Genomic DNA, 12,496 nt, shown 5'->3' with positions numbered 1-12,496 from the left:
GCGAGGTGACTGAGAGCTTCACTGTCATGTGATCAGCAGGGACCTCGGGCAAGTGGCCTATGTGACCGCTAGCTTGTCTCTTTCACTTTACTGAGTTGCCTTTAAAGGAATAAGCTTTTGGATTGAAAAGATTTTAAAGATCATCTAATTCAACACCATCATTTTACGGTGGTGAAGACATAGGCAGAATGTGGTTAAAAATGATACATGTAGAAGCATCCTCTGCAATATTCGGTGCCGAGTCAATAAACACTAATTTCCCTTTTTCGGTCCACCATTCAGTAAGGAGCCCTGATGTTTCAATGCCTATGTAACTGCTGTCATAGATCCTTATTCTGAACAAAAAGCCCATCTGAGGGTTGAATCTGATCTTACATAAGCAGCATTTATTTTATAAAGTTAACATTTATGAACAATTTATGCTGAGCCCTGGAGTACAGAATGAGTACTATTCAATTACTATCTTATTCACCAAGCATGTTAGAATTAATTCTTTTAAAAGCCAGCATTTTAAAATATAAGTGGACTAACATTTTCTTAATAACTGGGCAGAATATTACCAAGTGAACTTTCCAAAGGATATCTTTTCACAAAGAAAGGAGGTGAGAAGAAATAGTATCTCCTTTCCAAAATCTCACATCTCTTCGCCTGCCTGTAACACATGGCTCACCCTGACGCTGGAATAAGAGAACACATAGCGCTGGTTTAGGAGTCGTAAGATATGCATTCTGGTCCTGGCTCTGCCACCTTGGCAGACGCCCGTGGGCAAGTCCCACTGGCTCATGATTTCAACACCTATAAAGTGGCTATAAATACGCTCGACCTTATAGGACTGTTCTAAGGCTCAAATGAAGACTGACTGACTATCTATTTGTCTGTCTGTCTGTCTGTCTATCCATCCATCCACCCATCCATTCATCCATCTATCTATCTATCCAGCCATCCAGCCATCTGATCTGTCAAGTCTTATATATACAGAATACTGCACAGTATAGTGAGAAAAAAAAAACAAACAAACAAACTAGGAGATTCAGGAAATTTGGGTTCTGGTTGGGATCAGCTCATCACTGTCTTGCCATGACACCCTGAACAGGGGACTTTTCTTTCAATTTTACTGTATGTTTGAAAGTGTTCATAATAATATGTTGAGGAGAAAATAAAATAAAATAAAAAATAGAATAGAATAGAAATGAAATAGTAGGTACTTTCCAGCAACTCATTTTAAGGAAAGAACTTGTCTTCTACCTTGCAGCCTTCGCAGGCGTGAACGCCGTAGTGGAAGCCGGAAGCCTTGTCCCCGCAGACGCGGCACTCGATGGCCATGAGGGAGCTGCAGGGCTCCTCGTGAGGCCTGTTGTACAGCTGAGTCTTCTCAGCATAGTAAGGTGGGGAGACGGGCTCCACTTTGATGGCACCTGTGTACAGGAAAACGGGAGCGGATGATTAACACCAGAAAGACAAGGCTCAGCGGGCCACAGGGCACGTCTCTCTAGCACACGTCGCTGCCGCACTTTGTCATTCAAGGGTAGCGGCACTCAGGAACGGGGGAAAAAAGCCACCGGAAAAAGTAGGCTTTGTGATCACAGGCGAGTCACAAAACCTCTGAGCCTCACCTGTGAAAACAAACGGGGATGGGAACTGAGTTTGTGGTTCTATGACCCTCCACGACCCCATAATACTAAAGTCCTAACAGGCACCATACGGTCCTTGAGATAATTAAGGTGACTCTGCTATGCCGTGTGCTGTACTTGGCATGCATCATGATCTGCAATGATACATTTTTACTTATATGTTGCATTTTAAAAGTATTTTTACACCACCCTTGCAAAGGAAACATGGCAGGAACACTGTAGGAAAAGGCAATGGTAAGCCCAGCCTGAAGGTCTGTGAAAAATAAGAGACCAGGTTTCCATCAGTGCTGAGTCAGAAGAGATGGTCTGTAAAATGACCTCTGGTAGAGAAAGACCCTATGGAAAGTAAGCACCTTCTTTCTGCTGGTCAGGATCAGGCCTCTCAAATTTCCATATTAGGCTCTGACTGAAAACCACACATGTAAATAGAACCAAGTATATCATTCATCTTAAAAAAGAAAAAAAACTAGAAAGACAGGAAGTTCTTACTTATTGTCAAGTAATGGTTGCCAACTGCATGGTGGTGGCTTTGGAAAACCAGCGTATCAGCAAGAGATAGGAATCAAGGAAACAGCATCACAGAAATTTATTTTATCTTGAAAAGCGCAGCTTTAGTTTTTCTTGAGTCTGATGGCTTGATGTGAACTGAGTTAGTGGCATGGAGATTTATCAATCGCCTACAATGTCAACGTTTAAATTTGTGCTGAAAGATAGTTTTCAGTGTCAGGTGTTCAGAAACTGCAGAGTTAGGAGAAATGGACTCACAGGAACAGTGATTTAGTGATAAGTTATGTAAGGTAACAAACTGCGACTTATCTACCTACAAGTGGCAAAAAGAATTCTAAGTTTGGGGGATAGACTCTTAGCTGGAGGTATGCCTGGCAATGTAGCCGTGCTGGAACGTGCCCACGGGAAGGAAAGAAGGAAGAGAAAGAAAGAGGGAGGGAGGAGACAAGCGAGGGGGGTGGGGAGGAGAGAAGGATCTCGGTGTTCACACACTGTCTTGCTCTTTGGTAAGTCATAAATGCCCGCTATTTCAGGGATACACGGATGAATAAGCCAATGGTCAGCGCCTTCACTACAGGCTTTAGTTTCTGGCGCATTTATCCCAGTGTTAATGCGAGGTTAGTCCAACTCTAGTCTCAGGGGTCTGAAAGGTGAACATGGACATCGTACTTTGGTACTCTTGGAGCTTCAGGTCGTACTTATAATCCGCAACCATCGGGTCAGCTCTTGGGAATGGAACGTCTTCGTAGTGCGGAGTGGAAATGCTGGAGAAATCAACAGTGGTGAAGGGCTTGATGTCAAAGGCGTGGGAGTGGTCGTCCACCATGGACAGGTCCACGGAGCTGATGCCGAAGCTGGTGGGCCAGAACGGCATCTCGGTGTCAACCATGGTAATTTCTGAAATGGAGAAGAGGACAGGTGGGACGTTAGTCCTGGAGGACAGAGCAACCTCCTAGAGACACAGAGAAAGGGGCTGGAAAGAGCCTGTGGTCAGGGATCTCCCCGGGGCGACGAAGATGAGAGATGAGGACTAACCACCTTTTTAGCGTCATCCAGGCTGTTGGCCTAACAGACGGAGGTCACCCCCTACCTGGATGTTGCAGTAGGGGACCCTGTAATAGTTTCGCGTGGACAGCAGACCTGCATCGCGTCCTGCGAACAGCCCCGCTCTCACTAGAGAAGGACGCCTCTCTTAAGGGTGTCTGGGAATGGGCCTCTTGTGTTTTCCCAGCAAGCAGAGAGCTAAAGAATGTAACTCTCAAAGGCTGACTCTTGCATGAGGTTAAAGACTCCAGCTGTGGTCTTCACCAGAAAAACAAAGCGCCTCGAAAGCACAAATAAGGAGACCAGGGCTGTGGATGTGCTTTAGCGGCTCCAGGAGGACTCATTAGGCAGCGTTTGGGTCCACATGTCTGAATATCTACATGAGTAAGTACCCAAACAACCTGAAGCTATCTGTGTTGCAGCATAAACACTGCACACCAGGAGGAGGAATGTGCACTGGTGATAGCCCGAAGGTCCCACTGGGTCTCGGTGACATCCAGGAAAATGCCTGTGCTCCTAATGACAGGGCACCCATCAAACTGTGTCTACCGTTCCCCATTTCATCTGAACCCGCCTAATCCAGGTCACTCTATTTTCTTTGCCCATCTCCTCCGCACGCTTACTTTATGTCTCTGTCCACTGTTCTCAGTATAAATGACTTTCCAGTCAAAGTAGAACTCTCTTGTCTCAACTGCGATGCCCACAAAAGTGGGTTTATCTACCTGTCATGATGCCTACTGTGCAGTCCTTCTGCCTACAAGGTCGACTGAGCTAAAGGCGGCTTACATGCTTCTGTGTAAGCACTGGGAAATGAAAACGAGGATGCAAAAAACGTCTGGCTTGCAAGAAAAACGGGCTGCTCATCATTTCCACTGGTGTAACTTCGTTCTGTTCCACTTTTAACGTATGACTTCAGTGACCCCCTGCCAACCAGTGCCATGCCTCTCAATTCAGGAATCATGTCCCTAAGGGTCATCTGTCTCACTGCAGTTTTGGGGCCAATTTTAATGCTAAAATAGCCAGTTATGTGGCAATAAGTAGAATGAAAAGTTCATATGATTTTAAAGATATACTGTGAAACCCTAAAAAAATATACTTGTAGCATATTTTGAAAGAATGCTAGTTTTTTGTTCGTTTGTTTTTTAAAGAATAGACTTTAGTTTTAAAAGCAGCTTTAGGTTAACTTAAAAACTGAGCAGAAAGTGCAAAGTTCCCATATACCCTCTTCCCCGTCTCCTTCCTCCCACCCCCGAACCACACAGTTTCTCCTATTATTAACCTGCGTTTCCCCTATTGTTAACATGTGCCTTAGGGTGGCACACATGCTGCAAAATTGAGGAATCAATATTGATATATTGTCAACTAAAACCCACAGCCCGCCGTTAGATCTAATTCAGTCTTGTACATCCCATGGCTTTGACAAACGCGTAGTGTCACGCGTCAACCATCACAGTGTTGTACAGGACAGCTTTGCTGCCCTAAACATCCCCTGTGCTCACCTACTCCCCGCTCTTCTCTTCCCCCAAGAATGCTATGACTCTGCTGTCCTCTGTCACAGGCACTCTGTTGGAAAAGCAGGGGAAGCACAGAAAAAGTCTTTGCTTGGCATTCAAGGCCCTCCCTGACAGCCTGACTTAATCCCTCATCTCATTTTCTGCTGCTGATCCCAGACCGCATCCCTGTCCTCAGCAAATCCTACGGCAGGACCCACCACACAGGGCGCCCAGGGCAGACACCCTCCGCACCGTCTAGTCTGCTCATCCCCGTTCACGCTGCTTCCTGAGGCGGCCCGTCCTCCCGTCGCCCTCCTCACTGCTCATCACCATTCCCGGCTCCTTCCCACAGCAGCGGGGAGCCTCACAGTGGTCCAGAGGCTACTGTCTCCATGGAACCCTGCGTGAATTCTCCACCTTAAAAATCCCCTCCCCTCCCTGTGTTCCCACAGCACTCAGCACCTCTCTTTCACTCTGATATAATGATCTGGATAAACGTCTCCACTGTTGGGCTTCAAGCTCTGGAGCAAAGGACAGTGTCTCATTATTCTGTTTTTCCCTTAGTCCTCACGCGTAGTTATTGTTTAGTAAACGCTGGCCAATTGAATGATCAGATTTTATAGAGAAGAACAGAACAAGTACTCATTTTTCTGTGAAAATGGAAAAAAATAAAGCTACTTTCTCAACGGTTTGGTTTTGCTAAGGCTTAAGCTCCTCAGAAAAGATGCAGTCTTCAACATTATAAATAAAATACAGCTGAAGCTGTAACCCGTCCTCTCAACAACGTATACTGAGTTTCTCTCTTTTGATAATTGCAGGAGGGAGATTAGGGTCCTATAAACCTTGCCCCCCTACATAGAAAGGACAAAGTTAGAACAAAAAACAGTTTGCCTCTTCATCTCTATGAAAACAAATTGTCCCAAAACACATTTTCCTTCCCCTCCTTCCCTCCTCCCGGTCCTCTTACTCTGGGACGTCTTGACCTAAACAATGTTACTCCGTGGACCACAGTCACTGGGAGGCACAGTGGTTCCCTAGACAGTTTATTTTATTTTGACTTAGAGACGGGTCCAAGGGAGCCTGCTTCTAATTTTGTCTCTAGAAAACATAAGCTACTGTTTCTGCCAAGTTGTAAGCTGAGGAGGTGCTTTTTGTTACTCCATGCAATTACCCATGAAACAACCAATGAACAAAGCATTTGCATGAACAACAGCCCTGCTCAGGGACAAGTAACAGTGTCTCAACTTTCCAGCCGGGTGACAGGAGCGCACTGTGACAGGCGCATCCATCAATTTCGCAACCTTCCATGTGTTCCAAGCAGGCAGAAGTCTTGGGGTGGACGCTGTGTGAAGGACACTAACATGGTTTTCCTAGACCTTCAGCTTGGCTTTAAACTCGGTTACAGTCAAAGAGCAGACTTTTCACAACACGCCGAAGTACAATGTGTCTCGAACAAAAACACAACCAATATCATGCAAAAGTAACTTACCTCATCTGCCAGGCATCATTATTTGGGAGCATGGAAGTGGGTCAGAAAAGACGCTGAATTACAAAATCAAGCGCCAGAGCTCTACAGTTTACCTTCAGGGTTTCACGTTGTCCCTCATGAAAAGACAAGAAAAACTTCTACTGGAATATCTGGGGAAATATTGCATCTCCTTAATAATTACCTCAGAGAACCCTAAATCTTTGCTAAGAATTGTGCCAGATACAACACTTGGACTGTCTCATTTCATCCTCACAACAGCCCTGTGAGGTAGGAACACTTATAATTCTCCTTAAAGAAGGGGAAACGGAGGCACAGACACAGAAGTAACTTGCCTAGGACCGCAGTTGCTAAGGAGGAGAGCCGGTTCATAAGCCCAGATGGTCTTAAGCCCCACAGCCTGCAAACACTTAACTTCCTAAACTTAATACTGGTTAGAAAAACACATCTCTTCCTGATCTTCTAATTCTACATTAAACAACAATTAATTTCAACAAACCTTCACTGAGCACCTATAATGTGCCAGGCGCAGGGGGCTGGGGAATGCACCACGAAGGCTGAGTCATTCTCAAACACAAGCCTCACTAGAGAAACACATTAAGCTGCACTTTGAGCGGGCGCAGGAAAACGCCTTTCCTAGAATGCCTCAAACACAGGAGCTCTGTTGGAAGTGACCTTAGAGAGGCACTTAATGGCTTTTGTTCAATCTCTGCTCATTTGTTTCAGTTTAAGGTACTCATAAATATGATCCCAATTTATTCATCCAGCCCTTCCTTACTGACCCATTTAAATCATTTTGCTGTGTAAACTGACCTGGGAATTTCCTAATTCCTCTCCTGTTAGAATAGCTGGGATCTAGAGACAAAAATCATCCTGAAATAATAGAGTGGGAAGGGCCTTTCTGAGATAATGTTAAGTTCCTCATTTGACAGATGAAGAAAACCAGGCAACGTGATTTGCTCACGAGCCCACGGTTAGAGGCAGACCCGGTGAGAATCCAGGTTTTCTGCTTCCCACACTGTATTCTCTGCACTGCATCATGAAGTTGTTCCCATATGTAAAGACGCTGAAAAAGGGACACGCAACCTTCGCCAATTTTCACAGATTCAGATTTTTTGGTCTCAATTAATACAGAGGAATGCCATCAAATTTATGAAGGAAAAAAGTCTCCTGCAAGGAGCCATTTATGGGATGGCAAATTATAATAGAATAAAAAAAACTGTAACAGAATTTATTTCTCACAAAAACAACAAACCCTGAATTCATCAAAAGGTTAAGGAAATAGTCTGATAAAGTATCAGTCTGAGTTTTTACATAGTAAATACATGTGTGGGGGAGGGTATAGCTCGGTGGTAGAGCGCGTGCTTAGCATGCACGAGGTCCTGGGTTCAATCCCCAGTACCCCCATTAAAGATAAATAAATAAATAAACCCAATTACCTCCTCCCCCCAAAAAAACAAACAAAAAGAATTAAATAAAAATGTGCCAAATCATTAGTAAGACAGCTCAAAAAAATTTTAAAAACAAAAACAAAAAGAGGTGTGTATTTTATTTGTTCGTCTGTTGCAGGCTGCTGTTCTGAACGTTAACATCTGAAGATGGAGGAGAACCAGGGTCGTGTCAGACACCCTGGGTTTGCATCCTGACCTACTGCTGGTCAGTGCTGTGGTCTCCACATACCTAATTGTCCCCATCTGTAAAATAATCGCCCCGCCTTCCTCACAGAGGTGCTGTGAAGGTTAAGTTAGATAATATATGGAAAGCATCTAGCAGTGGCCAGGCAATCAGTTCTCTGTAAATATAATTATTGGTAGTAGCGGTAATTTTTGTAACCAGGGTAACCAGAGTCCTAGAATCCTGTAAGAGGTGGGCTAAAAGCCTCCAGTGCTACCACTAGAGGACAGGAAGAGGAAGAAACACCAGCAAAGCCTATTGTTCAAACAGGACTACGCCTAAAACAGATGTCCTGTTTAAGAGCCCTCTGGAAAAGGAGAGACCACAGTTTCTCTTCGTTACTTGTTCCAGTGCTGAACTGCTCCTCTGTAGCCAGGAAAGTCTGTGTCTTATCTGGCACTTCCCCAGTTGTTGTTAAACATATGTTAATGATTTTTTAAATTTATTTTTTGATCACAAAATCATATTTAATGGAGAAATACAAGAAACAGAATAAGACCTATAAGACAATACCATGTATATTCATTTAAAATTACGTGTATACAATACAAAAATACGGCAGGCATGCAAATAAAAAGAACACGGTGAAACACACTACAATGGTTACCTCTGCGGTACAAGAGGATGGAGAATGAGGTACATATTTAAAATGATCTGGAAAGGAAAAAGAAAGAAAGAAAGGAAGGAAGAAAGAGAAGAGAAGGAAAGCTGAAATTGCAGGAAAGACTGCAGAGGCTGCGGGAATGATGTTTCTTTTAAAATAATTAAGAAGAAAAAAATTCAGGTAGGCAAATACATTTAGGAACTGCTAGGTGAAGCCAGTTTAAGTAGGCTGACTGCAGGACTTAGACTCGTACACTAAAAATCCAGTATAATATACAAAAGAGAAGGGTTGGCAACATTTGGGGAGTTCACCACCTGACGGAATAGAGTTGGTGAAATGAGGGTCTAACCTACGCTGGTGGAGTTTGTAACTTTTCCTTTCATTTTCTAAACATACAGTCATCACCTTCTGCTTGCCCTTTACCATATGTACTTGAAAAGCATTATTAAGTTACTCCTAGGTTTTCTTTACCTTTAGAGTAACTAAGGGCAAAGGTTTATGTTGTTTAAAACAATAGCAAAACCCAAGAGAAAGAGGATTCCTTCACTAACGTTTTTTTTTATGGAGACTATCCCAGAAGCCTCCAGACAGGAAAGAAGAATGCTCCACACGAAGGATCAGGAATCAGTGCGACCCTGACCTGCTCAACAGCAGTGCTGGAAGCTAGAAAATCAACAGAGCAATTTTTTTAAAAATCTCCCCTCCCCCTAAATCTTCCAACTTAGAATTTTATACTCAGCCAAACCATCACTCAAGTATAAGAATAAAGACACCTTCAGAAGTACGAGGCCTCCTCCCATGTGCCCTCTGGCAGAGTTCCACACCAGAACAAAAGGGAAATACTCGGGGAACAAAGGATGGACACGCAGGGAGAGGTGGGAGGAAGGCCAAGGACAACAACCCGGAGCAGCCCAGAGAGAACGGGGCAGGAGGACGGAGGCGGCGGCGTGACAGTCCCCGAAATGCACCAAGGACCGCTTCCAGGGCGGCTCCTACTCCCTCAGAGAGTCTGAGAGTGAACCAGTGACGGGTCTGTGGAAAAGGAGCAACTACCAAAAGAAAAGAAAAGAAAAGGAAAGGAAAAAAAAAAGAGTTATTAACTCCAGAAAAGCGAATAGCTATTCAGGATCAGAAGTCAAACTGTAGTCTCCCGTCTGGCTCAGCCGTCAGCAGCGCTTCCAAAGTTACCGCCGCACAAACGCACACAAGTGCTGTCACTCACGGTGACAAAGGACCACACTGTGAAGCCGGGGAAGGAGGGGTGTGTGTTTCGGGAGAGGCAGCGTGGTGGTAAAGGGCCACAGTTTTACCTTCCACAGCAGCAAGTCAGTGGGTAATGAACGCAATTTTTAAAATGGCGGCCTAAGCATTTATTTTAAAGATACAGCAGTAAATACCAGGAGACATGTTTTAAAAAGTTAAAAGTCGGGAGTGGGAGCTGGGTGTGGGTCGAGGTTGCTGCTCTTCATTAAAAGCTTTTTGTATGATCTGACTCCTAAAACTGCACAAGTATTAGTTTGATAAAAGTAAAAATTAGGTTAAATATTTTTAAGCAGTAATATTTTCCCATGATTTCACCTAACAGAGGGAGTAAATATATTCCTTGCCTGTTTCTCAGTCCTTTTAAAAGGAATTATTATGCAATAACCTGGAAAAGTAAGGAAAATTTTAATGTGGTTTCAAGTAAAGGAAAATCAGAAAGTATTTTTGATATTTGACCAATAGATGACTGTTTTATTGACTCAAGCATTTAAAAAATAAATTCCATCAATTCATTTCTCTTCCTTCATGGTATGATGAATTTTATTAGTAAAAAAGGAAAAAGACTCTGGACCCCATTAGCAGAAGTGCAGTTTAACAGTAACTAATGAATTTTAAGCACTTACTATGACAGGCATCATACATTAAACCCATTACTTACAGGTTATACATACACTAACAAATTACAATTTGTTATGTAACTTATGAGCATATATATGTATATATAGTAATATAGTTTACATATGTAAACAGTGCTATAGATTATATACAGTTACAATTACCACCAACAGACTGAAAAAATTAGAAAGGGGTAAGTGATTTTCCCAATGTTACACAGTCAATAGTTATTGGAGCTGGGGTTTGAATTCTGTTGTGGTTTCTCCAGAGAACCTCTTTTTTGAACACCAGGAATTAAGAAAAGGATTAAAAATGGATTCCTTGGTGTGTCATTTGTTTCTTTCATACAAGAAAATGTATTTTCATTCTGTTGTCTACTTAGACTATATTAAAAGCCAAATCCAACGCTTCTGCAGTCTGATGTCCCGGTGACACTCCCCGTGACATCCTGGGCAGAGGCTGGAAGTGTTCTGATGCGTATCTGCATACACACACTTGCTTATAATAAGCCAGAAGGTCTCACAGCAAATTTCCAAATTCAGATCAACAAAGGACGTATCATCAGATACGAGAGGACCACGTTTGTTTATGCTCTTTAAAACTTCACTTTCTCTTGTGCAGGCCACATCTTGTTTAGACAGTTTGCTTTATCTAGTCCTGAGGTATCGGGAGAAGGAAGATTACAGCATCGTGCCCTTGTCCGGACTCATCGTTTCCTCTGCTGCCTTCGCTGGAGATTCAAGTCCTCCTTCTCATCATGGTCGAAGCAGTCTGAGGCTGGGTCTTCTGCTAAAACTACCTTCAGGTGTTTCTAAGAGGAGACTTACTGCAAATCTCATGAGGACTCATCGAGGCTAAATCTGTTGACCAGCTAGTTGCTCTGGGTGAGCTGGAAGCCTGGCCTCGTCCGGTGCACACCAGCACCAAGTGCAGAATGGTGCTTAGGTCAGAAAAAAGGAACTGGAATATTTCCCCCCGGCCAGCTCCCTCTGCACAGTTCGGTTTTGGTTTCGCTGTGCTAGAGGAATGAAAATGGGAGAGAGGAGCTGGAGTGGAAAGGAAGAAAAATGAAAGGAATGCACCAGAAATTTGTAACTACTTAGAAAGGACAGAGCCACCAGAGATCTGCCAAAGGACTGTTTCTCTTTGCTTCATCCACCTGTCAAACACTGCAAGGGACCTCCCGCAGCCAGGAAGAGGACAGGGAGGTGGTTTCAAGTAACGCTTTACTACTGAAGCACCTTGAATAGCTTGAAATGATCCCAGAGGGCAAAGCCAGCTTTACTCAGAGCTGCTCAGTCTGGCAAAGTGAGTGACACACTACACTTCTGTTTGCCCTTTTGTTTTCGATTTACTGTACCAAGCACTCTTCATGAGAAGACAATGGTCTTAAGCTAAACAAACACTGAGAATTAAGATGTCAAAACAGATGTAGCCACATCACTGATGGTTATGGGGCAATGTGCAGATTTTCACTAGCTATTCCACATATAGTATCTTAAAACGTATTGGCACGTGGCGTTAAAACATTCATAGGCAGCATTTTTCATTTTAAATCTTCCTCCTGAGCCATCATAGCAAAACAAAAAATATTCTATATGAAAGTGTTTGATATGATTCAACACTCATTCATGATTTAAAAAAAAAACAACCTCTTAACTAGGAAGGATGGGAAACTTCATTAATTTGATAAAGATATCTATTAAAAGAAAACAGACAAACAAAAACCTAAAGTAGCCATCAGATTTGATAGCGAAATATTTAAGCTCTCCTTCCGAGGTCAGGAACAACAAGGATACAGTTATCACCACTTACGTTAAATGCTGGAGAGCCTATCCAATGTAATAAGAAAAGACAGACACAGGACTAGAAAAGCAGAAATAAAACGCACATTACTTACAGATGACATGATTGTAAAAAAGAAACAAAATAAAATAAAACCATTACAGTTAACAAGAGAACTTAGCAAAGTTGCTGGATTTAAGGTTGATATTCAAAAATCAACTCTATTTCTATAAGCCAGCAGGAAATAGGAAGTGATATTCAAATATGATTTTTACATCAAAAACATCAGATACCTAGGGGAAAAAAATCTAGCAATCTATGAGGGAGATTTCAACACTGAAAACCCAAGAATGTTATTGAGAACATATCTAAATAAATGAAGGGATGTATCATG

The 12,496-nt window shown here is 42.9% G+C and overlaps 1 protein-coding gene across 4 annotated transcripts in view; it reads right to left on the bottom strand.

Annotated features, from left to right (window-relative positions):
- Positions 1–12,496, bottom strand: part of PPARG (peroxisome proliferator activated receptor gamma) — a 117,251-nt gene that overhangs the window by 40,894 nt on the left and 63,861 nt on the right. For all 4 annotated transcript variants that reach the window (XM_032458996.1, XM_032458995.1, XM_006180059.2 and 1 more), the window contains 2 exons: positions 2,808–3,035; positions 1,246–1,415 (listed from right to left, as the gene is read on the bottom strand). In XM_032458996.1, coding sequence (XP_032314887.1) covers positions 1,246–1,415; positions 2,808–3,027 — 390 coding nt within the window. In that variant the 5' untranslated portion in view covers positions 3,028–3,035. The remainder of the gene's footprint in view (positions 1–1,245; positions 1,416–2,807; positions 3,036–12,496) is intronic.

Source organism: Camelus ferus, chromosome 17 (assembly GCF_009834535.1).
Source record: "Camelus ferus isolate YT-003-E chromosome 17, BCGSAC_Cfer_1.0, whole genome shotgun sequence".
Classification (NCBI taxonomy): Eukaryota; Metazoa; Chordata; class Mammalia; order Artiodactyla; family Camelidae; genus Camelus; species Camelus ferus.
The sequence above is the reverse complement of the archived record's forward strand: the minus strand, read 5'-3'. Positions and strand labels throughout refer to the sequence as shown.